A 26,686-nucleotide genomic window follows, 5' to 3' on the forward strand; every position below is an offset into this window, starting at 1 on the left:
AGTGTACGGCTGATCGCTCGTCAACATGGACATGGTGGGCCGAAGGACCTGTTGCCATACTGTATCCCAAAACTAGACAAAGCCAAACTATCACCTTCCAACCTTGGTCTCTATCTTCCTACCACTTTCCTTCCTTCCTTCCGTCCAAATGTGGCTTCAATCTGCCCAATTTTAATTTCCTTAACTGTCTTCACCTATCACCCACAGGTCTTTGTATCTAACCCCCCCCCCCCCCCCCCCCCCCCCCCCCCCCCCCCCCCCCCCCCTTTCTTTCTCCACCTATCCATCATCTCCCACCTTACCTGACTCCACCTATGTATCCCTTTATCAGCCCTACTTTACCCTTGTCTCTTTATGTTGGTAATCTTCTCTCCATGCTTGGTCCTGATGCAGGGCCTCGACCCAAAACATAGAAGTGCTTGACTTCTTTCAGGCAAGTTTTTTTTTTTTGCCAAAAGAAAATTTAAGGCGTCAAAGATAGCAGAAAAGGCAGGGTGGGGATGGGGGGGAGAGGGAATGGGCGAGAGTCAGGACATTTCTCTACATGAAATAGAGTGGCACATGTAGGGTGCGATGTGACGTTTTTGTATAAAGTGCTGTTGTAATATAAATATGTCATTCTCCATCTTAAAAACAGCCAAGACACACTTGACCTCCTGTATTTCTGTGAACGTCACGTGAGTGCAGTGAGAGCCAGGCACCCATTTTCATTCCTCCCACCAACCTCCCACTCTTTCTCCATTGAAAGAACATCATTCAACAGCTATCATTATCACCTTCAAAGGGAACTCAATCTACAAAGTACAGAATTAAGCCACAGAATTCAGACACATAAGTATCTGCAGTACTTTATTTTCAACCTGCATACACAAAAGTCAAACTTCATTACCATTGTTCTGTTTTTTTTTAATTGCAGCATTCTCAAAGTAATCGTTGTGCCCTGTTTCATTTGCCATTTAAATATAGAAACTGTCAAAGGAAATCTGGCATCATCTGCTTACGACATGCAAGACGTATGAAAAAAGGTCTGAAATATTTTGGATAATCATACAGTATAAAATTGTCAGGCGCTTAAAATCTTCCCTGCTTACACCAGTGTCTAGGGATATGGTCAACAGATTGAGTAAAGGGCCTGTCCCACGGGCATGCGACCTGCGTGCGGCAAGCGCGGCCTAAAGGGCCAGTCCCACCAGCATGCGCCTGCATGCGCCAAGCGCGACCTAACGTGGTCGCTTGAGCCGTACGGCATGCGGCAAGTGCGACCAAACCAGAAGCGAGAGCTGCGCGGAGGTCGAGTGAGTGACACGGTGTCGAGGCGGCTGCGGGCCGGCAGGCCGTTGCCGCGCGGAATTTTTAAACAGGTCAGTTTTTCGGAGCCCCGAGCGATGTCGGGACCAGCTCCGCACAACTCCATACGGCTCCGGCGATCGAAGTGGGACCGGCCCCGCGAGGCCGTACGGCTCAAGTGACCACGTTAGGTGGCGCTTGCCGCATGCAGGCGCATGCTGGTGGGACCGGCCCTTTAGGTCGTGCTTGCCGCATGGAGTCGCATGCCCGTGGGACAGGCCCTTTACTTCCCCTAGATGGTTAGTTTGGAGTAAAGGCTTCTTTTATAACTGGATCCCTGTTCAGGTACGTTGCCCAGTAAACCAAATTGAAGATGCCAAAGAAGACAGGAAACACAACTCTGGCCATTTTGTCAATTTTGCTGACGCTGTTATAAGATTTTTTACTTTCAGCCACTTTTTCTTCTGCCTTCATGTGCACGGTGGTGCTCTTGGAAATACTCGAGATGACGGGTTCCTTCGTAATGTTTGGCGTATAGGCCATCCCTCCGATGGCGTATGCATTGTTCATGTTTCTTGTCAAAGTGTCCTTTTTCTGCAAAACACCACACAACGCCTTTACAATTACAAGTGTTTTAAGAGGGCCCACTGCACACTCTGTAGTGCTGAGGTATGCATCATTCGCCACAAACCAGACCTGAACTATAAATATAACTCTGGCTTTTAACCAGTTTTAACACATCTGCTCAACCCAAATTGAGCCACAAAGCAGCAAATGGGAACAGAAATTCCTCACACAAAGCCTCCATGACACAGAGATGCAAAATGCAAAGATGAAAAACTGTATCGTAACGGTCGATAACAAGCAGGTAATGTTTGCAAAATTAATCGAAGTTCTTGTGATATCACGATAAAACTTCCCATTTTTTTCTTGGCCATTTCTCAAGATGAGGTAGTCTCCACTTCTACCTAAAACAGTTGCGAAGTTTATTTTAGTTTAGAGATGCACTGTAGAAACAGGCCCTTCGTTCCACCGAGCTGGCGCTGACCAGCATTCACTCGCACAGTACTATCCTGTACACTAGGGGCGATTTACAAAGGCCAAATAAACTACAAGCCCGCACATCTTTGGGATGTGGGAGGAAACTGGAGCTCCAAGGGGAAACCCACGCAGATCACGGGGAGAATGTACAAACTTCATACAGACAACCGCCCATGGTCAGGATCGAACCCTGGCCTCTGGCGCTGTAAAGCAGTAACTCTACCGCTGCGCCACTGTGCCGCACTTTCTTGGCTATTCCTCAAGACGAGGTACTGGAAAGTAACTCTACGCTTCTACCTGAAACAGTTGTGACGTTTATTTTAGTTTAGAGTTACAGTGTGGAAACAGACCCTTCAGCAGAGATGAATCTCACGCCGACCAGCGATCACCGGTAGACTACATTTATCCAACACGCTAGGGACAATTTATAGAAAGCTAATTAAACCACCAACTCGTACGTCTTTGGGATGTGGTAGCAAACGGTAGCACCCGGAGAAAACCCAGGCGGTCACGGGGAGAATGTGCAAACTCCACGTAGACAGCATCCGACGCACCACAGGATGGAGTGGATGTGGAGAGGACGTTTCCACTAGTGGGAGAGTCGAGGACAAAACGTCATAGCCTCAGGACGTTCCTTTAGGAAGGAGATGAGGAGGGATTTCTTTAGTCAGAGGGTGGTGAATCTGTGGAATTCATTGCTACAGGAGGCTGTAGAGGCCAAGTCAATGGATAATTTTAAGGCAGAGATAGCTAGATTCTTGATTAGAATGGGTGTCAGGGGAAATGCGATTCCTCCATATGGATAAAACCAGATCAATTCATAATGAGTTGGTCTCCATTTGTCGTCTTTTTGGAAACATATGGTGCAAGACAATTGTAAAAGCTAATTGTTTCAGGACTGGACGAGGGATGGTCAAGATTATAAACAATGATCTCCTTACTTCTTTTCTTTATGTCTTATTCTCTTTTTCCTATTTTCTTTTCTTCAACTTTCATTCATTCTTTTTTTTCTTTTTCTTCACACACTATATATCTCACAGCTTTCTATCCTTTACTATCTAATTTATTTTTCTTATTCTTATTTTTCTTTATTATAACAAAAAAAAAGAAGCTGTACATAAAATGTATTATGAAAATATAAATTAGGCACTTTGGTGCCATATGATTGTACTTACTTCTAATAAAATAAAATATTTAAAGAAAAAAAAAAGAATGGTGTAAGGGATTATGGGGAGAAGGCAGGAGAATGGGGTTAAGAGGGAAAATAGTTCAGCCATAGAGTAGTCTTGATGGGCCGAATGGCCTAATTCTGCTCCTATCACTTATGGTCCTTCCCTTTCACCACCAGCAGTTGTGCAATGTAAGTTCTTCTCACTGAGCGATGGTAACATTCGGAAACTCAGAATTAAAAAAAAAAAAGTTGCACTATTTTTCAACGAAATGACTACATTTACCTGTCCAGCAATTTGGAGAGTTGCAGTTACAATATACACCGTTAGTAAAAATATAATTACCATGCTAACTATTTATAAACCTTCAGTTTGCAACGCGTCTTAATGGAGCTGTCATAAATTTGTAATTAATTTCAAAAGTGTTGTCAATGAAATGACATTTCACAACAATTATAATACTGACTCAGTTCAGAATGATGAGTAAAATATAGGTTAGAATTGACTGTCAGCAAAGTTGCTATAGGAATGCTAAATGCTTGCTCCCTCATTTATTTCCACTGGAGCATTAAACCAGTTAGTCATTATAAATAGATTAATGGCTCTGTCAAAATAGCAAAAAAAAAAGAGCTTGATATCTGTGCAAATGGTTGGTGACATAAATTTCCTGATTCTCGTCTCCAGCAGACCAGTTTTTTTTAAAATTGAAAGATGCAGCTTGGAAACAGGTCCTTAGACCCACCAGTTCCACGTCAAACATTGATCACACGTGCATATTGGTTATATCCGGTCATACTGGTCTGAAGAAGGGTTTCGGCCCGAAACGTTGCCTATTTCCTTCGCTCCATAGATACTGCTGCACCCGTTGAGTTTCTCCAGCATTTTTGTGTACCATACTGGTTCTATGTTTAGTTTATTTTAGTTTAGAGATACAGCATAGAAACAGGCCCTTCGGCCTATCGAGTCCACGCCACCCAACAATCCCCGCACATTAACACTATCCTTCACACACTAGGGACAATTTACACATACACCTAGCCAACTAACCTACAAACCTGTACGTTTCTTAAGTGTGGGAGGAAACCGGAGCACCCAGAGAAAAGCCACGCAGGTCACGGGGAGAACGTAAAAAACTCCATACAACTAAAGTCCGTGGTTCGGATCGAACTCGAGTTTCTGCCGCTGTAAGGCCGCAACTCTACCGCTGCACCATCGAGCCGACCTCCGTTTTCCCAGTTTCCCAACCGCTTCCTACAATTTACAGAGGCCAATTGACCTAAAAACCATATTTGGCACAGTTTTTTTTTAAGGCGCAGAGATTCCCACTAAAATATGAAAAGTAATTTAAAACCTGGTCAAAACCAGCAACAGAAGAAAGGAAAATACAAAACAGGAGATAACATTCAAGCAAACTAGCTGCTGGTTTTTAAGGTGGTATTTAAGGGCAGCACGGTGGTGCAGGGGTAGAGTTGCTGCCTTTCAGCGCCAGAGACCCAGGTTCGATCCTGACAGGTGCTGTACGTTCTCCCCGTGACCTGCGTGGATTTTCTCCGAGATCTTCGGTTTCTTCCCACACTCCACAGACGCACAGGTTTGTAGGTCAACTGGCTCGGTATGAATATAACAATGTGTGAAAGGATAGTGTTAGTGTGTGGGGATCGCTGATCAGTGCAGACTCAGTGGGCCAAAGGGTCTGATTCCTCACTCTATCTCTAAAACTACGAAACTAAAACCAAAGAGGTTGGAAACAAGAAGGAACATTAATTTGAATTTCTTTGGGTTAATAAAATTAGCAGTTACTGTATGAAATAGTTATGAAGAAAACTGACTGAAACAAACAACATGAATGGAATCGAGTGTGGGTCAGGAAAAAGGGTTATTCCGTAAGCAACAGGTGGCTAATTGGTAGACAAAATAATTGGTCGGGTTTAATAGCCTTCTCTTCAAAATTCAAAGACTGTCTCCAATATTCATAGCGTGCAAGGAACATATAAATAAGAAAGGTGCTAGAACTAATATTGCAATAGATCTGTTGGAGTTAAATGGAGTCACAACAGGGGATTATTATGATTCATTAAAATTAGCAGTTGCATTAGCTACATATTGACTTAATTTGTTTCAGTAATACAAATTTACAAGAGCAATTTCAATAAATAGTGAAAATGTCACAAACTATTATTTTGTCAAAAGAATATTTCTAATTTCAGTTCAATGTCAAGGGTTGGAAATCATCCAGTTAAAAATGTTACATGCATTGTTACCTCCTTAGCATCTGCATATAGACACGTACATCTAATACAGACACTTTTTCTGCTATCTTTAATCCAGGATTGTAAGACACAAGTGTAACTATTTAGCCTCTTGTCTACTTTGCCATTCAGTGGTAGCATGTCTAATCCATGATCTAACTTCTAGACTTATTCAACTCCACGTCGAACATTTATCACTACTGTTTCTATGTTTAGTTTATTTTAGTTTAGAGAAACAGCGTGGAAACAGGCCCTTCGACCCACCGAGTCCATGCCAACCAACGATTGATCCCCGCACACACACACTATCCTACACACTTGGGACAAGTTACAATTTTACCAAAGCCAATTAACCTACAAACCTGTATGTCCTTGGAGTGAGGGAGGAAACTAGAGCACCGGAGAGAAAGCCTACGTGGTCACGGAGAGAATGTAAAAACTCCGTACAGATAGCACCTGTAGTCAGGATCGAATCGGGGTCTCTGGCACTGTAAGGCAGCAGCTCTACCGCTGCATCCTAACTGGGCTGAATCCTCCATCTCTGAACCCGTCATCCCAGGAATAACTCGGCCATAACTTCATGCTTGTACTGCCACCCTTGCATTCTCTGAGATATCTAGAGAACTTCCCCCTATTCTCATACGGTCATAGGAGCAGAATTAGACCATTCGGCCCATCAAGTCTACTCTGCCATTCAATAGACAATAGACATAGACAATAGATGCAGGAGTAGGCCATTCAGCCCTTCGAGCCAGCTCTGCCATTTAATGTGATCATGGCTGATCATCCCCAATCAGTATCCCGTTCCTGCCTTCTCCCCATACACCCTGACTGCTATTTTTAAGAGCCCTATCTAGCTCTCTCTTGAAAGCATCCAGAGAACCTGCCTCCACCGCCCTCTGAGGCAGAGAATTCCACAGACTTGGCTGATCGAAATCTCCCTCCTAACCCCCATTTTCCTGCCTTCTCTCCATAACCCCTGACACCCGTACAAATGCAACGAGACCTGGGTGTCATGGTACACCAGTCATTGAAAGTAGGAATGTAGGTGCAGCAGGCAGTGAAGAAAACAAATGGTATGTTAGCATTCATAGCAAAAGGATTTGAGTATAAAAGCAGGGAGGTTCTACTGTAGTTGTACAGGGTCTTGGTGAGACCACACCTGGAGTATTGCGTACAGTTTTGGTCTCCTAATCTGAGGAAAGACATTCTTGCCATAGAGGGAGTACAGAGAAGGTTCACCAGACTGATTCCTGGGATGGCAGGAATTTCATATGAAGAGAGACTGGATAGACTCGGCTTGTACACGCTAGAATTTAGAAGATTGAGGGGGGATCTTATAGAAACTTACAAAATTCTTAAGGGGTTGGGCAGGCTAGATGCAGGAAGATTATTCCCGATGTTGGGGAAGTCCAGAACTAGGGGTCACAGTTTAAGGATAAGAGGGAAGTCTTTTAGGACCGAGATGAGAAAATCATTCTATACACAGAGAGTGGTGAATCTGTGGAATTCTCTGCCACAGAAGGTAGTGGAGGCCAGTTCATTGGCTATATTTAAGAGGGAGTAAGATGTGGCCCTTGTGACTAAAGGGATCAGGGGGTATGGAGAGAAAGCAGGTACAGGATACAGAGTTGGATGATCAGCCATGATCATATCGAATGGCGGTGCAGGCTCGAAGGGCCGAATGGCCTACTCCTGAACCTATTTTCTATGTTTCTATGTTTCTAAATCAGGTATTCTGCCTTTTAATTAAAGTCTCTTGCAGCCAAGCCTCTGGTCTTGAGCGTATGAGTGATGTTGTTTATGATAAATGTACCAAGAATTTTACCTTGGACTGATAGGCTTCCATGGCTTTTTTCCCATCCCATGCCCAGCTTCGTTTAGTGAAGTAATTGACTGTCGCAAACTCTATGAGAGCGGAGAAGACAAATGCGTAGCAGACAGCTATGAACCAGTCCATTGCGGTGGCATATGCTACTTTTGGCAACGAGTTTCTTGCGCTGATGCTCAGAGTTGTCATTGTCAGCACAGTGGTCACACCTGCGGAAAACAAAATCGTATTAGGGTTTTAGCTTTAGTTTCATTTTAGTTTTGGAAATACACCGCGTAAACAAGCCCTTCGACCGACCAAGTCCACACCGAATAGTGATCCCCACGTACTAACACTAACCAACACTAAAGGCAACTTTTATATTCATACCAAGCCAATTAACTTACAAACTTGTACGTCTTTTTTTTTTTTTTTTTTTTTTAAATCAAAAAATGTATTCAATTATTAAAAAATAATATTTACACTACAATAAAACAAGCCAGAATCCACCACCATAAATACAATACAAACATGTATCCATAATAAAATATTATACAATTATGATACAATCCTTATTGAGGATACATTCAACACCCTGCGGAGCCCAGCGGTCCCGGAACTCCCTCAGGGTGCCCACAGACAGGGCGTATTCCCTTTCTAATCCCACCCGGGCACGGACGTAACCCCAGAAAAGGGGCAGGCAGCTGCATCGGGTGGAGCCCTCCACCGTCTGGCGTCGTGACTCGCGGATGGCCAGCTTGACCTTGTACGTCTTAGGGGTGTTGGAGGAAACCGAATATCACTGAGAAAACCCGCGCAGGTCACAACTCCGTACAACATCCACACAGAAAGCCAATGGGAGGAGAACGTGCAAACTCCACACACACAGCACCCGCGGTCAGGATTGAACCCGGGTCTTTGGCGCTGTGAGGCAGCAGTTCTACTAGAATGGATCGATTGTACTCATGTATTGTCTTTCTGCTGACTGGTTAGCACGCAACAAAAAACCTTTCACTGTACACGTGACAATAAACTAAACTGAACTGAAACTGAACTGAGCTGCTAGACTGTGTTAGTAATACTACCAATAATTTAAGTCACTAAATAAAGAAACCTACTTTGTTCTCTTTCTAAGGTATCAGCTCTTTCATAATCCTTTAGCATTATTTACAAACTCCATTTTTTACGAGGAAGTAAAATGTTTTTAATTAAAAGGTCATTTCATCTAAGGGATACCTCAGGGCGAACTTGCCCAATGGAACATAGAAATCATTGCTCCTGACTCAGTAATACCTATTAAAACCTATTGGTTTTGGATGGTGCCTGTAACATCTTCAAATCCAGTGTTAAAACGTATTTGTACTCCCTGGCTTTTGACCATGCCTGAGGCTTTGCTTGAACTGTTTGTGACTGTGTTTTTACCATAATTTAAGTTTCTTTATTTTACATGTCTTTTCCTACAGCTTTTTCATTTTTTTGATTATTTATTTTTGGTGTGTAGTTAAAATGTTTTTAATTTTTTTGTCATTTGATTAGTGATGTCACAGCACTTGCCCAATTGCATAGCTATGTTTGCTTTTTACTCAGTGCTCTATAAATAAACCTATTATTATTACGGTTATGTATTAAGAATTGCATAGGTTCTTGCGCTGAATGAAATGATCTCCATTGTCAAAGTTTACATTCAAACAATGAAATTATTTTTTTTCCCATCAAGAACATGCATTAATAAAGCACCTTTAACATAGATAAAAAATCCCGAAGCATATCAATATCCGAACATGTATCAAGGTGTCGCAAGAAATCTAAATATCCACTGGAGAGAGATGGGGGCATCCTTGGCATTAAAAGCAACATAGAAACATAGAAACATAGAAATTAGGTGCAGGAGTAGGCCATTCGGCCCTTCGAGCCTGTACCGCCATTCAATATGATCATGGCTGATCATCCAACTCAGTATCCTGTACCTGTCTTCTCTCCATGCCCCCTGATCCCTTTAGCCACAAGGGCCACATCAAACTCCCTCTTAAATATAGCCAATGATCTGGCTATATTTCATAATGGCTATAATGAACATGTAATAAGGGATTCGGCCCAACTTGCCCACACCAACCAACATGTCCCATCTGCCTGCGTTTGGTCCATATCCCTCTAAACCTGTCCTATCCATTTACCTGTCTAAGTGTTTCTTAAACATTGTGATAGACCCTGCCTCAACTACCTCCTCTTGCAGCTCGTTCCATACTTTGTTCCACCCTTTGTGTGAAAAAGATCCCCCTCAGATCCCAATTAATTTTTTCCCCTTCACCTTAAACCTATGCTTCTTGATTCCCCTTCAAAACTGATTTTCCAATCAAGAACAATAGCTCATTCCAGATTTTGACGTTCAAAGGTGGCTCCATCTCATTCCGTGAAGTGTTGATGGAAGCATGGAACAGGAGGTTATGCATCCAGGCAATATTACAGCAGATGACGGGAGCTGGATTTCTGGAAAGCCCTCCTTTAATGCCATAAAAGTCATAAGTTCATATGTAAAAGTCTTTTCATTGAACAGGTAAGAGTTGATCACGTTAGTTGGGCTGGGACCACGTGTAGATCAGATTGGACAAACCGACCAGATGTTCTTCTCTGAACTCTATTGCAATGGTCCTGTGATTTTATTGAAGCCATTGGACTATACCATGTTTTCAGATTTTTTACAGATTTATTTAATAACTTAAATTTAAACTTCCTAGTTGCTACCTTGGCTTCAAATAGATGTCTATGCATCGGGAATCTAATCTATATACAGCGTGGAAACAGGCCCTTTGCCCCACTGAGTCCACACCGACCAGTGATCACCCCATACACTAACACTGCTCCTTGTCACTTGTAACCTTATGACTTATCACCTCCCTAGTCCCACCCTAGTTTAGTTTAGAAATACAGCACGGAAACTGGCCCTTCAGCCCACTAAGTCCATGCCGACCAGTGATCACCGTACACAAGCACTATCCTACCCACACGAGGGACAATTTAGAATTTTACCAAAGCCAAAGCCAATTAAGCTACAAACCTGTGTGGGTGAAAACCGGAGTCCACGTTGTCACAGGGAGAACATGCAAACTCCGCACAGACAGCACCCGTGGTCATGATCAAACCCGGGCCTCTGGCGCTGGAAGGCAGCAACTCTACCACTATGCACTGTCGGCCCTTAGAATTTTTAGGATAATAATCCAATAATTTAGCTGCTAGAGATAGGCTTTTAAACGGGTGCATTGAAGTGCAAGGAATAGAGGGATATGAATCATGTACAGGCAGATGAAGTCAGTTGAACTTGGCATCCTGATCGGCACAAACATTGTGGACCGAAGGGCCCGTTCCTTTGCTGTACTCGTCTAAGTTCTAAACAACCATATCTTTGACAACAAATGTTACGTGCTGAACCTTGTAACCCAGGGCCATCCGGCACAAAAATTACAATGAAAAGGTAGATCACGGTGGACAAATTCACGTGATTTTCCTTTATAAAGTACGACTTGCACCCTGGCCACTTCCTCTTCTCCCCTCACCCATGAGGCAAAAGGTATAGAAGTGTGAAAACGCACACCTCCAGATTCAGGGACAGTTTCTTCCCAGCTGTTATCGGGCAACTGAATCATCCTACCACAACCAGAGAGCAGAGCTGAACTACTATCTACCTCATTGGTGACCCTCAGACTATCTTTGATCGGGCTTTACTGGATTTTCCTTGCGCTAAACGTTATTCCCTTATCGTGTATCGGTACACTGTAAATAGCTCGATTGTGATCATTTATTGTCTTTCCGCTGACTGGTTAGCACGCAACAAAAGGTTTTCACTGCACTTTTGGTACACGTGGCAATAAACTAAACTGCAACTGAAAGGAACTGAAAGGAACTGAAAGGAACTGAACTGAAACTGAAACTTAAAGGCAGAAGGATGATGCTTGTCCCACATATATACATGATCAATCTGACCAAACCAGTTTCCCATTGTTCACTACTCTGTAGTGCAGAACCATATAGCTCCGTGTGATGTGAAGCAAAGTGCAGGACAGATCGAGTGGCAGAGAAGGAAACTTGAAGAAGATGACACGATTGGGACCAATTTAGATTACATTTCCTTTTCCAGTTTTGATACATCTTTAAGGATGTGGGTTTTGTTTGACTCTGGCATTAACTCAAATGATTATGCAGCTCTCCAAAGGACAGTCTGAATATTAATAAAGATCATAGTTCTGAATGTTGAGTCTCCAGGCTTGCAGAGATGATTATTTAGCACTCAATAGACCGTAATTGGCAGCAGCAGTAAAGTATGTGGCCATAAGTTGTTAATGACGATTTGGAGACATCAACATGTAGTATTTAATGGGTCATTTATACCTCAATGAAATGGATTTAAATCCAACTAAATTCCATTTCAGTTATTATTAAAAATAGTTCTGAATGAAACTGCAATGCTTAGGCAATATCACCTAGAACACCCTTCCGGGATTGGAGTCCAAAGCATATTGAAGGAAAACTTGTTTTTAGTTTAGTTTAGTTTTTAGTTTAGTTTAGTTTAGTTTAGTTTAGTTTAGTTTAGTTTAGTTTAGGGATACAGCGCAGAAACAGGCCCATCGGCCCACTGAGTCCATCCCGACCAGTGATCCCTGTGCACTAACACTAACCTGCACACTATGGACAATTTGTACAATTTTAACAAGCCAATTAACCTGCAGACTTGCAGATCTTTGCAGTGTGGGAGGAAACTGGATCTCCCGGAGAAGACCCCGCAGGTCACGGGGAGAACGTGCACACTCCGTACAGACAGCACCTGTAGGCAGGATCGGACCTGGGTCCCTGGCGCTGTACGGCAGCAACTCTACCGCTGCGCTACCGTGTGTAATATATCAGAATTATAAGTAATTGGTTTACTATTGCATTTAACATAATGAATAAATAAAATAGAATGGACTTTACTTTGCATCAAATCTCAGGTAATAGTAACACTTCAAGGGTATAAAGGGGCTGTCCCACTGTACGAGGTAAATTCAAGAGCTCTCCCGAGTTAAAAAAAAATCTAACTCGTGGTAAGTACGTAGAATGTACGTTTAGGCTACGTCGGAGCCAGTGAATGCCCCGTAGCGGCTCGTAACACTAACAGTAGGTACTCGGGAAACGCGGTAACTCGTGAAGTTTTTTCAACACTGTGAAAAATGTCTACGAGAGCCCCGAGTACCTACGAACGGCTATTACCGTAATTCTCCGAGTTCAAATCAGGGGAAACACGGGAGAACTCTTGAATTACCTCGTACAGTGGGACAGGCCCGTTATTCTTCCTGCTAACAACTTTATGATTTCCCTCCCCCTTTTGTTGAATTCTTCCCAATTGCATCAAACCTTTGCCAGTCAAACCAAAAACAAGTATCAGAAATGACCAGATTTAAATATGTGCTTAAAATATTCCGTTCTTGTCGTTGACCTAAGACGGATCTAATGGCTTAAAAAAAAAATCTCCTGGATATTTAGAAGGAACTGCAGATGCTGGAAAATCGAAGGTAGACAAAAATGCTGGAGAAACTCAGCAGGTGAGGCAGCATCTATGGAGCGAGGGAAATAGGCGACGTTTCGAGTCGAGACCCTTCTTCAGATTGATGTGGGTATGGGTGTGGGGGGGGGGGGGGGGGGTTCGGGACGAAGAAAGGAAGAGGCGGAGACAGTGGGCTGGGAAGAGCTGGGAAGGGGAGGGGAAAAGACGGAGAAAGCAGGGACTACCTATAATTGGAGAAGTCAACGTTCATACCGCTGGGTGTAAACTACCCAAGCAAAATATGAGTTGCTGCTCCTCCAGTTTACGGTGGGCCTCACTCTGGCCATGGAGGAGGCCCAGGACAGAAAGGATGGATTTGGAATGGGAGGGGGAGTTGAAGTTCTGAGCCACCGGGAGATCAGGTTGGTTATTATAAACCGAGCGGAGGTGTTGGGCGAAGCGATCGCCAAGCCTACGCTTGGTCTCACCGATGTAGAGCAGCTGACAGCTAGAGCAGCGGATGCAATAGATGAGGTTGGAGGAGGTGCAAGTGAACCTCTGCCGCACCTGGAAAGACTGATTGGGTCCTTGGATGGAGTCAAGGAGGTAAATCGACAAGTGTAGCATTTCCTGCATTTGCAAGGGAAAGTGCCAGGAAAGGGGGTGGTTTGGGTGGGAAGGGACAAATTGACCAGGGAGTTACGGAGGGAGCGGTCTCTGGGGAAAGCAGACAGGGGAGGAGATGGGAAGATGTGGCCGGTGGTGGGATCCCGTTGGAGGTGGCGAAAATGTCGGAGGATTATTTGTTGTATGTGACGGCTGGTAGGGTGGAAGGTCAGGACAAGGGGGACTCTGCCCTTGTTACGAGTAGGGGGATGGGGAATGAGAGCAGAGTCACGGGGTATAGAAGAGACCCTGGTGAGGCCTCATCTATAGTAGAAGAGGGGAACCCCCGTTCCTTAAAGAATGAGGACATCTCCAATGCCCTGGTTTGGAACACCTCATCCTGGTTGCAGGTGCGGCGTAGACGGAGGAATTGGGAGTAGGGGATGGAGTTCTTACAGGAAGCAGGTTGGGAAGAGGTGTAGTCCAGATATGCATGGGAGTCAGTGGGTTTATAGTAGATGTCGGTCAGTAGTCTGTCACCTGCGATGGAGATAGTGAGGTCTAGAAATGGTAGGGAAATGTCAGAAATGGTCCAGGTGTATTTGAGTGCCGGATGGAAGCTAGTGGCAAAGTGGATGAAGTCAGTGTTGTGTGTGGGCGCAGGAGGTGGCACCAATGCAGTCGTCGATGTAGCGGAGGTAGAGTTCGGGGATGGGGCCCTGGTACGCCTCGAACTAGGATTGTTCGATGTGCCCTACAAAGAGGCAGGCATAGCTTGGGCCCATGAGCGTCCCAATAGCTACGCCTTGTATTTGGAGGAAATGGGAGTTGTCACGGGTAAGGACCAGCTCCACTAGGCGCAGGAGAGTATCTATTGGTGGATATTTCATGTTTTTTTAAATCATTCTGCTAATGTGGTTTTCAGTTCATTTGGCAAAAATGAAATACTTCAACAAATGAAATACTTCAACAAAATGATACGTATTCAGTATTTCCCAGAAGACAAGGCTCTTCTTGAATGAGCTGGTGATTATTTTCTGGAGGACAATGAAGCAAAGAAATACTGTTTCATAGTCAAAGAGTGATACATTGTGGAAACCGGCCCGTCGGCCCAACTTGCCCACACCGGCCAACATGTCCCAGCCACACTAGTCCCACCTGCTGGCGTTTGGCCCATATCCCTCCAATCCTGTCCTATCCACGTACCTGTCTAACTGTTTCTTAAAGGTTGGGATAGTCCCTGCCTCAACTACCTCCTCCAGCAGCTTGTTCCATACACCCACAACGCTTTGTGCGAACGAGTTACCCCTCAGATTCCTATTAAATCTTTTTCCCTTCACCTTAAACCTCCTGTCCTCAATTCACCTACTCTGGCTAAGAGACTCTGTGCATCGATCCAATCCAATCCTCTCATGATTTTATGCATCTCAATAAGATCACCGCACATCCCCCTGCACTCCAAGGAATAGTGTCCCAGCCCACTCGACCTCTTCCTATAGCTCAGACCCTCTAGTCCTGGCAACATCCTCGTAAATCTTCTCTGTATCCTTTCCAGTTTGACAAAGTCTTTCCTATGACATGGTGCCGATAATGTCCCCTGGTGCACATGTCTATCTGATGTGACTGGGAATTTGAAAGAAGGGTCACTCCAATGCCTGATCTCTGCCTTGGCCCTCTTATAACTAAAAATCAATGTATTTAACATCAGGGGCTAATAGACAATAGGTGCAGGAGATGGCCATACGGCCCTTCAAGCCAGCACCACCATGCAATGTGATCATGGCTGATCATCCACAATCAGTACCCTGTTCCTGCCTACTCCGCTATCTTTAAGAGCCCTATCTAGCTCTCTCTTGAAAGTTTCCAGAGAACCGGCCTCCACCGCCCTCTGAGGCAGAGAATTCCACAGACTCACAACTCTGTGTGTGAAAAAGTGTTTCCTCATCTCCGTTCTAAATGGCTTACCACTTATTCTTAAACTGTGGCCCCTGGTTCTGGACTGCCCCAACACCGGGAACATGTTTGATGATCTGATGATCTTTATCTCCCATCCATTCAGTCACAATTCACAGGGAGGCAAATAGCAAATGGCAACAGGCCATAAGACATTGAATCAGAATTAAGGCATTCGGCCAATCAAGACTGCTCCACCATTCAATCATGGCTGATCTATTTTCTCTCTCAATCCCATTCTCCTGCCCTCTCACCATATCCTTTAATACCCTTACTAATCAAGAACCTGTCCATCTGTGTTTTAAAAAAATACCCGATCACTTGGCCTCCACAGCTGTCTGTGGCAATGAATTCCATAGATTCACCACCCTCTGACTAGAGAAATTCCTCCTCATCTCCATTCCAAAGGTACGTCCTTTTATTCCGAGCCTGTGGCCTATAGTAGTAGACTCTCCCACTACTGGAAACATCATCTCCACATCCACCACATCGAGGCCTTTCATTATTCTACAGATTTCAATAAGATCCTCCTTCATACAATGAAGCTGCTGGCTGCCTTCCATCTAATTAAATGGGCCATGGACTATTACACTGCTACTACATTATTTAAAAATCTGCCATTTCAAGAATAATGAATGAAGAGTTAAAGTTCTGAACAAGCTTTGGAATTTAATTAAAATTAGACTATTTCTATTAATTTCATGTAAACATCTTTGAAATTAACACAAACCTTTTTAATAACCTCATTCTACAACACAAGTTATAATTAATGATAAAACAGCATCTTAATAGCTGTTTAAGAAAAGAACTGGTAATGTAACACTTAAATCTTCTAATTAACCACATACACTGCTGCACCTTGAGATAGTTTGGTGCTAAGCATTAAATAAAAAGTTCAATTGTTTTTCTGTTTAGATTTTTTCCTTTATTACGTGGGATTTTAGGCTGTTGCATTTCCTGTTCATTTTAGTTCTGTTTGCTGTTATGCAAGATTTGGTCGGTTAAATATGTCCATCTCCAAGGTGCAGCACGGTGGCGCAGCAGTAGAGTTGCTGCCCTACAGTATAGTATTGTATTGTATTCAAATTTATTGTCATTGTCTCAATTTGAGACAACGAAATGAATTTCCCTTACAGGCAGTATCATGATTTTTTTTTTTTAAATAAATAAATAAATAAATAAACAAACAAACAGATAAATAAATAAATAAATAGACAGATAAATAAATAAATAATAAGACATATTAAAAATAAAATTGAAATTTAATTTAAAAAAAAAGCACAAACACAGAAAGTCCACGACACAACATAACATAAATGGCACCAAGGTGAGGATGGCACCATAGTCCAGCCAGCCTCCCCTCCATGTTCATCCGTGAGACCCGGACAGGACCAGAGACCCGGGTTCGAACCTGACCTAATGGTGCTGTCTGTACGGAGTTTGTACGTTCTGCCCGTGACCTGTGTGGGTTTTCTCTGGGAGCTCTGATTCCCTCCCACACTCTAAAAAGAAGTACTGGTTTGTAGGCTAATTGGCTTGGTATAATTGTAAATTGTCCCTGGTGTGTGTAGATTAGTGTTAATGTGCGGTGATCGCTGTCGGCGCAGACTTGCTGGGCCGAAGGGCCCTTTTCGCGTTGTAACTCTAAACTAAACTGAAATGTGAAATTTGAAGCAGTAAAACAACACTTTCTCCTGAAACTCTTTAGAAAGTCACGCAATGCCACCATTAATGGATGATCTGCCAGAGAAGCACCAAGGAGAAAATGGAAAAGAAAGCCAAATCTAACGGAACTGAAACAGTCCAGCAGTTAATTGTGTTTGATGCCTGCTAAAGCCTGTGTGGTGCTGTTTTATATAATGTAACCAGAATGGTGCATTATACACTGCAAGGGGAACAGTGTTCTGTGCCTTTCCATACAAGCATCTCCAAAAATTTCATTGTTCAAGAAGGAATTCTGCAGATGCTGGAGAATCGAAGGTAGACAAAATTGCTGGAGAAACTCAGTGGGTGCGGTAACATCTATGGAGCAAAGGAAAGAGGCAATGTTTTGGATCAAAACCCTTTGGCTGTCTACAAAGAAGTGGCTACTCCTAATCCACTGTGTCACACCCATGCTAAGTGATATCTTCAAGTGACACCGCTCTGTATTTTCAGTTGAGAGGAGAAGTCTCGACCCAAAGAAGGGTCTCGACCCGAAAAGGGTCACTCATTCCTTCTCTCCAGAGAATGACTTGACCCGCCTGAGAAAGTGAGCGAAAGTGCGAGTCGTGCCTGACCCGCTGAGTTACTCCAGCATTTTGCGTTTATCTCCGGAAACAGGACAATTATCCCAGCTCATCTATGCCGACAAGGATGCCCATGTTCCGTTTGTCCATGGTCGACTCATTTCCCTCAAAACATATCCTATCCAAATATCCTTAAAACCTTGTTACTGTACTTGGCTCGACCATATCCGTTGCAATTATTGTCCCTTAGAGACCAATATAGCCCTGACGTTAACCTGTAATGTGATTTTGTGCATTCTGTCTACAGAACTAGTGCAGGTACACCATCGATTTTCCAACACCTCCTTTAATCCGGACAAAATTATGAGAGCATTTTGTTTGTTGCAAGCTCTTTCAGGATATGTGCCTCCGTGTGGACAGTTAATTGTTCACACTTTTGTTAATTGTTAATTCTTTATTTAAGTTTCTGGCAGTCCACGGTGCTTTAGAAATAGAGAGGCATAATTAGTGGGTCAGAGTTGAAGGTTCAATTATTATTACGTGACCTCTGTTGGTCGGGCAAAATGGATAATCCGGCAAGGCTCTGGAATCAAGAGTGCCGGAAAGTCGATGGTGCACCTGTAATTGCTTTGCCTGAACAGGCAATGCCACTTTATTACATTGGAACCTAGAAACATAGAAAATAGGTGCAGGAGGAGGCCATTTGGCCCTTCGAGCCAGCACTGCCATTCATTGTGATCATGGCTGATCGTCCCCAATCAGTAACCCGTGCCTGCCTTCTCCCCATATCCCTTGATTCCACTAGCCCCTAGAGTTCTATCTAACTCTCTCTTAAATCCATCCAGTAATTTGGCCTCCACTGCCCTCTGTGGCAGGGAATTCCATAAATTCACAACTCTCTGGGAGAAAAAGTTTTTTCTCACCTCTGTCTTAAATGACCTCCCCTTTATTCTAAGACTGTGGCCCCTGGTTCTGGACTCACCCAACATTGGGAACATTTTTCCTGCACCTAGCTTGTCCAGTCCATTTATAATTGTATATGTTTCTATAAGATACCCCCTCATCCAACTCCAGTGAATTGTGGGGTTAGGAGGAAGTGGTGGATCAGCCATGATTGAATGGCGGAGTAGACTTGACGGGCCGAATGGCCTAATTCTGCTCCTATCACTTATGAACTTATTGGTTCAATGCCTGCTCTACTCCATCGCTAACTGCATATAGAACGAGCAGTCAAAGGGAAAAGATGGATACAGCAAAGTTAACTTCCCTGACAACCTGGAAAAAAAATAGAAACCTTGTACTCCACAAAAATAAAGTGTAGATAGTTGCAAAATACCGCATTAAAAAAAAATTCACGTTCACGCTTCTAACCCAGGCGTGTCCAAAAAGTATTTAAACTTACCAAACACTGTTCTGGCAGGGACAGATTCTCTGTTCAACCAAAATGACATCTGGGATAAGATAACAGTCATGATGCAGGGGAGATAGGTTTGGATGACAAAATAACCTATTTTTCTCTTCAAATGGAAATGTGCTGTCATCACTACATAATCGCCTGCAAAAGACACAAAAAAGAGCAAGGAATAAATCAGCAGTGAAGTGGGAACATTACAAAGGGTTTTATAATTTGTTAAAACAAGTTGAGCAGAAAGTGACAACTCTCATCATCTGCATCATGTACAAAATAATGGTTTAGTTCCTGACTCCAATGTGACTATCAAAGTTGGTTTAATCAGCAGCTGTAGTATAGATTAGATTAGATTAGATTCCTTTATCGAAATTATGTTGCCTGCAGTCATACACAGAACCAATAATAACAAAACATACAACTAACACAAATTAAACATCCACCACAGTGAGTTCACCACGCACATCCTCACTGTGATGGAAACAACGTCTTAGTCCCCGTCTCTTCCCTCCTTGTTCTCCCTCTGCGCTGAGGCGATCGATCCAGGCCGGAGATGCCGCCCTCCAGTCCAGCGGACCTCCGTGGTGATGCGGCCGCCGCCGAAAGCCGGAACGCCGTCTCCGCTCCGAGACGGCCCGCCACAGCATCAGTATAAGTACCCATCTTACCAGACTAGCTTACAAAGTACCTCTTATGTCACTGTGTCATAGGTTATGGGGAGGAGACAGGAGAATGGAATTAGGAGGGAGAGATAGATCAGCCATGATTGAATGGCAGCGTGGACTTGATGGGCCAAATGGCCTAATTCTGCTCCTATCACTTAAGTGCACCTCATATTTTGTTTGGGCAGCTAATGGTACAATTACAACCTAATGGTATGAATATTGGTTTCTCTAATTTCAAGAAACCCTTGCATTCCCTCTCTCTAGTCATCCGTCCCGAGTTATCCTGCTAGTTTCATTGTTCCTATCCCTTCGTTATCACATTTTCCACAGCCAACAATGGACCATTGTGGGCTCCACCATTCCAGGGTCATCAGTGCCGGCTCTGTACCTTTTCATACCTCTGGTTTCCCTTTCCCTTGACTCTCGGTGTGCAGAAGGCTCCCGATCAAAAACGTCACCTATTCCTTTTCTCCAGAGATGCTGCCAGACCAGCTGAGTTACTCCAGCACTTTGTGTCTGTCTTATTACAAAGTAAAGCAACTGAGTGTTTCCCCTCTCTCCTGTCCCCTTCCGCCTCTATCCCCCCTTCTGGCTCGACATTTCACACCTCTTCTTTCTTTTTCTGACACACTTGTGTTTCCTTTTCATTTTTAGCCTTTGCCACTTACTCCACTCATCTACCAAAATAATCCCACCTCACCTGTAGTTCACGGGTCCTAGGAGCAGAAGTAGGCCATTCAGCCCATTGAAGCTACTCTACCTTCAACCATGGCTTCTATCTTTCCCTCTCAACCCCATTCTCCTGCCTTTTTCCCCATAACCCTTGGCCCCCTCACCAATCAAGTATCTGTTAATCTCTGCCCTTCAAATACCCAATGACTTGGCCTCCACAGCCGTCCCCCACAGATTCGCCACCATCTGACAAAATAAATTCCTCCTCATCTCCTTCTAAAGGTACGTCCTTTTATTCTGAGGCTATCAGCATTCACCTATTTGTATCCACTTATCACTTGCCAAGCTTTGTCCAACTCCCACCTCTCTCTTCCAGATTTCTCCCTCCACTCTGATCAATCTGCAGAAGGGTCCCGACCCGAAATGTCATCTGCCCATTCTCTGTACAGATGGTGCCTGACCCGCTGAGTTCCTTCAGCAGTTTTTGTCAAGCTTCCAGTTTCTTGAGTCTTTGGGAGAACTGGTGCTCACCTCGTAGATGATCTGCTTTGAAATGGCATCACTGGGCCAGAAGTTTCACCTCAATGTCATTTTATTTCTGCTCTTTCCACATGTACGATTAGTACGGATGTCAGGGGTTATGGGGAGAAGGCAGGAAAACAGGGTTAAGAGGGAAAGATATACCAGCTATGATTGAATGGCGGAGTAGACTACATGGGCCGAATGGCCTAATTGTGCTCCTATCACTTATGAACTTCTGAACGAATACGATGACATAATTTTTGTTTTGCCACTTGCCACCTGTTCCTCAAGGCCATCTTGAAAAGGTCCCCATGAAAAGTTGCAACAAATTTCCTTCCCAGCTTCTCATTCCATTCTTAAAGGGCCTGTCCCATGAGCATGCAACTCCATGAGGCAAGCGCGACCTAAAGGTGCTGTCCACGAGCATGCAACTCCATGCGGCAAGCGCAACCTAACGTGGTCGCTTGAGCTGTACGGCCTCGCGGGGCCGGTCCCACTTCGATCGGCGGAGCCGTATGGAGTCGTGCGGAGCTGGTCCCGACATCGCGCGGGGCTCCGAAAAGCTGACCGTTCAAAAATTCTGCGCGGCAACGGCCTGCCGGCCCGCAGCCGCCTCGACGCGGTATGCACCGCCTCGACGCCATACGTCATGTGCGAACTTCTCGCGGACTTCGCTCGAACTTCATGTCACTCACTCGACCTCCGCGCGGCCCCCGCTTCAGGTTTGGTCGCGCTTGCCGCCGCATGCTCGTGGGACAGGGCCTTGAGGGTTTACAGATAAAGCACGGCAGATAATTAGAAGGTTGGAAAGGCTCCATAGGATTGTGGAGAGAAAATAATGAATTTTTGAAAACCGAGAACCATTAAAATATAACAAGCTTTAAGATGCTCTAAGTATTTAAGCTTAGAGTATAACAAGCTTTAAAAGGGGATAAGGAAGGAGAGAATAAGATCTGTTATAAGATTGGGTAGGAATTAAATGATCAAAGGGACATTGAACTTGGTGACAGAGGGCGATAAAGACGTTAGTGAAATAAAAACAGTTGGGTCTGCTGGAAGTGATAATAGAACAAGAGTGTTAAAATATCAGCATGAGCCGTAGAGAAAGATGAAAGCACTACAAGCCATGGAAGTTTGAAATACAAAGGCTGGAATGACTCAGTTGCTGCAGTGTTGCAAGTAAGCTCCTTATGCAAAAATACTGTTGAATTATTAATGAAAAAAACCCCCAAAAATGCTCCGTTGGAAACCGGGTGAAAAAACCATAAAACGCTGAAAATAATTAGCAGCCCAGGCGACACCTGCAGAGGCAAAAACTGTGTCAATGGTTCAGTTAAGTGGTGAAGTCCAAAGACATTTGGACAGGTACATGAACAGGATAGGTTTGGAGGGATATGGGCCAAACGTGGCAAGTGGGACTAGTTTCGATGAGGCGTCTTGGTCAGCATGAGCAAGTTGGGCCGAGGGGCCTGTTTCCGTGCTGTATGACTCTAACACAGCACCAGAGACCTGGGTTCGATTCTGACTACGGGTGCTTGCTGCACAGAGTTAGTACATTCTCCCTGTGACCTGCATGGGTTTTCTCCGAGACCTTCAGTTTCTTCCCACACTCCAAAGACGTAGAGGGTTTTAGGTTAATTGACTTGGTTAATTGATTAGGTTAATACATATAAACTGTCCCTTGTGTTTGTACGATAGTGTTAATGAGCGGGGATCGTTGGTCAGAGCGGACTCTGTGGGGCCTATTTCCTTGCTGTATCTCTAAATTAGCTTCAGTTTCAGTTTAGTTTATTGTTATGTGTACCGAGGTACAGTGAAAAGCCTTTGTTGCGTGCTAACCAGTCGGCAGAAAGACAATACATGATTGCAATCGATCCATTTCCAGTGAAAAGATACCAGATAAGGTAAGAATGGTCTCGATCCAGTCTGAAGAAGGGTCTCGACCCGAAACGTTGCCTATTTCCTTCGCTCCATAGGTGCTGCCTCACCAGCTGAGTTTCTCCAGCATTTTTGTCGACCCAAGATAAGGGAATAACGTTTAGTGCAAGGTAAAGCCAGCAACGTCCGATCTAGGATAGCCCAAGGGTCATCAAAGAAGTAGATAGTAGTTCAGCTCTGCTCTCTGGTTGTTGTAGGATGATTCGGTTGCCAATTAACAGCTGTGAAGAAAATGTCCCCAAATCTAGAGGTGTGCGGTTTCACACTTCTATACCTTTTGTCTGATGGGAGAGAGGAGAAGAGGGAGTGGCTAGTGTGCGACTGGTCCTTGATTATGCTGCTAACAGCATAGCTAAACTCTAACAACAAACCACTAAGTGTCTCACTTTTTTAGCGATGACGGCTTTCTTTCTTGCAAATATAAATGTAATATGTTTAGCCTTGGTTCCTGAGTGTCCAGCGAGCTCACATTCAGTAAAGAGCCGATGAACCATGCAAATCGGCATTGAGGGCTGACGCTCTTGTCTGTTGGAAATCCGAGTACTCGTCCCCATTAATCCCCTCCTGCAATCTGTGACCGAGCACTGTCTGATAAATCTCTGTACAGATCCGCCTCTCCACATCAGAAAGGGCAGAGCATTTTGCCATTATCAACGTGCATATTTTTGTTTAGTGTATATATATATATATCTATATTGAATCAGCAGATCGAAGAGGAACGTAGATACAGATATTAAAAAAAAAACACTTTAAAACCGGGAGTTTCAATTCAACATAGAATTGGACATTGGGACAATTCTGAAGAGGCCACAAGTCAGGATGTGCCAAACCAGACAGATGACTTGGCCACGCAGTTTTGGGACGGCTTACCCACGTTCTTTTTGAAGTCGTTGACTCGATGAAAAGAAAACCGAATCGCGAAGAATGAATTTAGAACAACTCGGTGTCACTGTTTGCTTCTTGTTGTTAAAAGTCAACGGAGAGTTCCCGTTCGTGGCAGACAACAACGCGGCCATGGTTGTCAGTTGGTAAGTTCCTTGGCTGGTTCTGACTTTTCATCGGGTCCCCTCCTAATGGCTCATGTTGGCATTTTGCCACACCGTGCTGGAACTGTGTGAGCGTTCGTGCCTTGAATACTGCTGAGAGTATTGATGCACTGTGGCACAGCGGTAGAGTTGCTGCCTTTCAGCGCCAGACACCCAGATTCGATCCTGACCCACAGGTGCTTGTCTGTACGTTCTCCCCACGACCTGCGTTGGTTTCCTGCAGGTGCTCCGGTTTCCTCCCACACTCCAAAGGTGTACAGGTCTGTAGGTAAATTGGCTTCGGTACAATTGTAAATTGTCCCTAGTGTGTGTAGGATGGTGTCAGTGTGCGGGGATCGCTGGTCGGCGCGGACTCGGTGGGCCACAGGGCATGTTTCCGCGCTGTATCTCTAAACCGAACTAAGCAAGGTCCTTTACGCTTGCGGGGTCTTCAGAGAGCAAGGGACAGAATTGTAGAATGTGCAAATGAAAGTCAGAAGGCTCAATGTAAAAGGACTCAAAATATAACCTGGAGTGCTCACTCTGTACAAACCTTGTATCAATGAAAATCAGATGCTGAAAACCTTCATAAAACACCCGCAAAAAATGTTTCAAAGAAACAATGTCAATGCTATCCGTGGAAATGAACCTCGGGAAGATATATAGAAACATAGAAAAATAGGTGCAGGAGTAGGCCATTCGACCCTTCGAGCCAGCACCGCCATTCAATATGATCACGGCTGATCATCTAAAATTCAGTACCCTGTTTCTGCTCTTTCCCCATATCCCTTGATTCATTTAGCCCTAAGAGTTAAATCTAACTCTCTCTTGAAAACATCCAGTGAACATTCAAGTAATTTTCAATGACAGGGCTGTACTGTCTGTCCCACTTTCAATGTAAAAATAATATATCTTTTTTTCCTTTTACTATTGCCAAGAATTGCGAATAATTTAAATCAATCAAACGTCAGCGCGGTGTTGCCACTTTCTTAGCTGGCATTATTTTTCTGAAGGTAAAAGATTAACAGGATTTACAGAATGTAAATACATTATTGTCTAATCTGCTTTGCGTATGAGGGAAGAGAATGATTCTCGTTTCACCCATACATTCAGAAGATCATGGCAGAGTTTCGAGACAGGTTAAATGAATCGTCCACGTTTGCTCATAGATACAAGTCATCGCTCAGAATTTTTAAGCCACCTATTGCCTTTTTAAAAAAAAACTTGGCTCTGTGTAGAAATGTCCTTATAATTCAGGAATTCCATTGACTGTTCCAGTGTAGCAAGGAACTGCAGATGCTGGTTCACACTCCAAGATAGGCACAACATGCTGGGGTCACTCAGTGGGTCAGGCAGCACCTCTGGAGAGAAGGAACGGGTGACGTTTCAGGTCCACACCCTTCTTCAGACTGGGAGTCAGGGGAGAGGGAGACACAGAGATACGGAAGGGTAAGATGTGAAAACGAGAGATCAAAGAGGACAAAAGGCTCGAGGAAAATGTATCATTGTTAGCGGACGGGAATGTGATCAGGAGGACAGGCAGACTGGTCAGAGAACTGGGATGGGGGATGGGGGATGGGGAGAAAGAAGGGCCTCGACCCCGATCCGAAACATCACCCATTCCTTCTATCCAGAGGTGCTGCCTGTCTCGCTGAGTTACTCCAGCATTTTGTGTCTCTCTTCGAGAGAGAGGTAGAGCAGGGGTTGTTACAATGTGCGTACATCAACATTGAGCCGTGGGATTCCTTCTAATGCTCACTGCATTGATCTTGAACATGTTAAATCCGCTGGGATTTGCTGTATTAATCCTCTGCTCTGATCTCTTGCTTGAATGTTGCAAGAAAGCTGGAGTTTTTTTTCTCACCCATTAATAACGTGCCATGACTAAAAAAACAATGTTTCAGGGATGCAACTGGAAACGTACACGCGGTAAACATTGGTAAAAGGCAGCGGGGACTGCAACAAACTGGGCTCGGAGACCATTGAGCACTGCAAGCTCACAAATAGCGCTTTAAAACCAGGATCTGAAATGGGTCAGCTGTCTACGTGCTTTATCCCAACACTAATACCGAATCCTGCAACGGCTAAAACCAATCTATGTAAAAATACGAGCAAAATGTGTATATTTCCCTGACCAACACGTGAAATTAAATTCAGAACATTGTGGTTAGATATTGCACCATAATTGTCATAAAATCAGAAGACATAGGAACAGAATGAGGACATTCGGCCCATCGAGACTGCTCTGCCAGTCGATCATGACTGATCTATTTTCCCCTCTCAACCTTATTTCACTGCCTAATTGTTGTTAATAACTTCAAGTGTTCAAGTGAGTTTATTGTCATGCGTTTTACGCATGCTTTGATAGGGAGAACACTGATGTGCCTTCCCGAGCCCCCATTCGCTGTGATGGTATTTCAGTCTCAGTCACAGAGCCCGACGTCAGGAAATCCTTCAGAGGGGTAAAGCGCCTGGACCTGATGGTATACCCGGTTGTGTTCTAAAAACCTGTGCGGACCAACTGGCTGGGGTTTTTACGGACATTTTCAACCTTTCACTACTGAGGTCTGAGGTCTTTCACTACTGAGGTCCCCACCTGCT

General features: G+C 44.1%; 1 protein-coding gene across 1 annotated transcript in view; it reads right to left on the minus strand.

Annotated features, from left to right (window-relative positions):
• Positions 1-735: 735 nt before the first annotated feature.
• The window catches only part of gabra5 (gamma-aminobutyric acid type A receptor subunit alpha5), a 93,295-nt gene continuing 67,344 nt past the window's right edge, over positions 736-26,686 (minus strand). Inside the window, exons 8-10 of the mRNA XM_055636510.1 lie at positions 19,258-19,410; positions 7,575-7,786; positions 736-1,881 (exon numbers count right to left, since the gene is read on the minus strand). Coding sequence (XP_055492485.1) covers positions 1,588-1,881; positions 7,575-7,786; positions 19,258-19,410 — 659 coding nt within the window. The 3' untranslated portion in view covers positions 736-1,587. The remainder of the gene's footprint in view (positions 1,882-7,574; positions 7,787-19,257; positions 19,411-26,686) is intronic.

Source organism: Leucoraja erinacea, chromosome 6 (assembly GCF_028641065.1).
Source record: "Leucoraja erinacea ecotype New England chromosome 6, Leri_hhj_1, whole genome shotgun sequence".
In the NCBI taxonomy this organism is placed as follows: Eukaryota; Metazoa; Chordata; class Chondrichthyes; order Rajiformes; family Rajidae; genus Leucoraja; species Leucoraja erinaceus.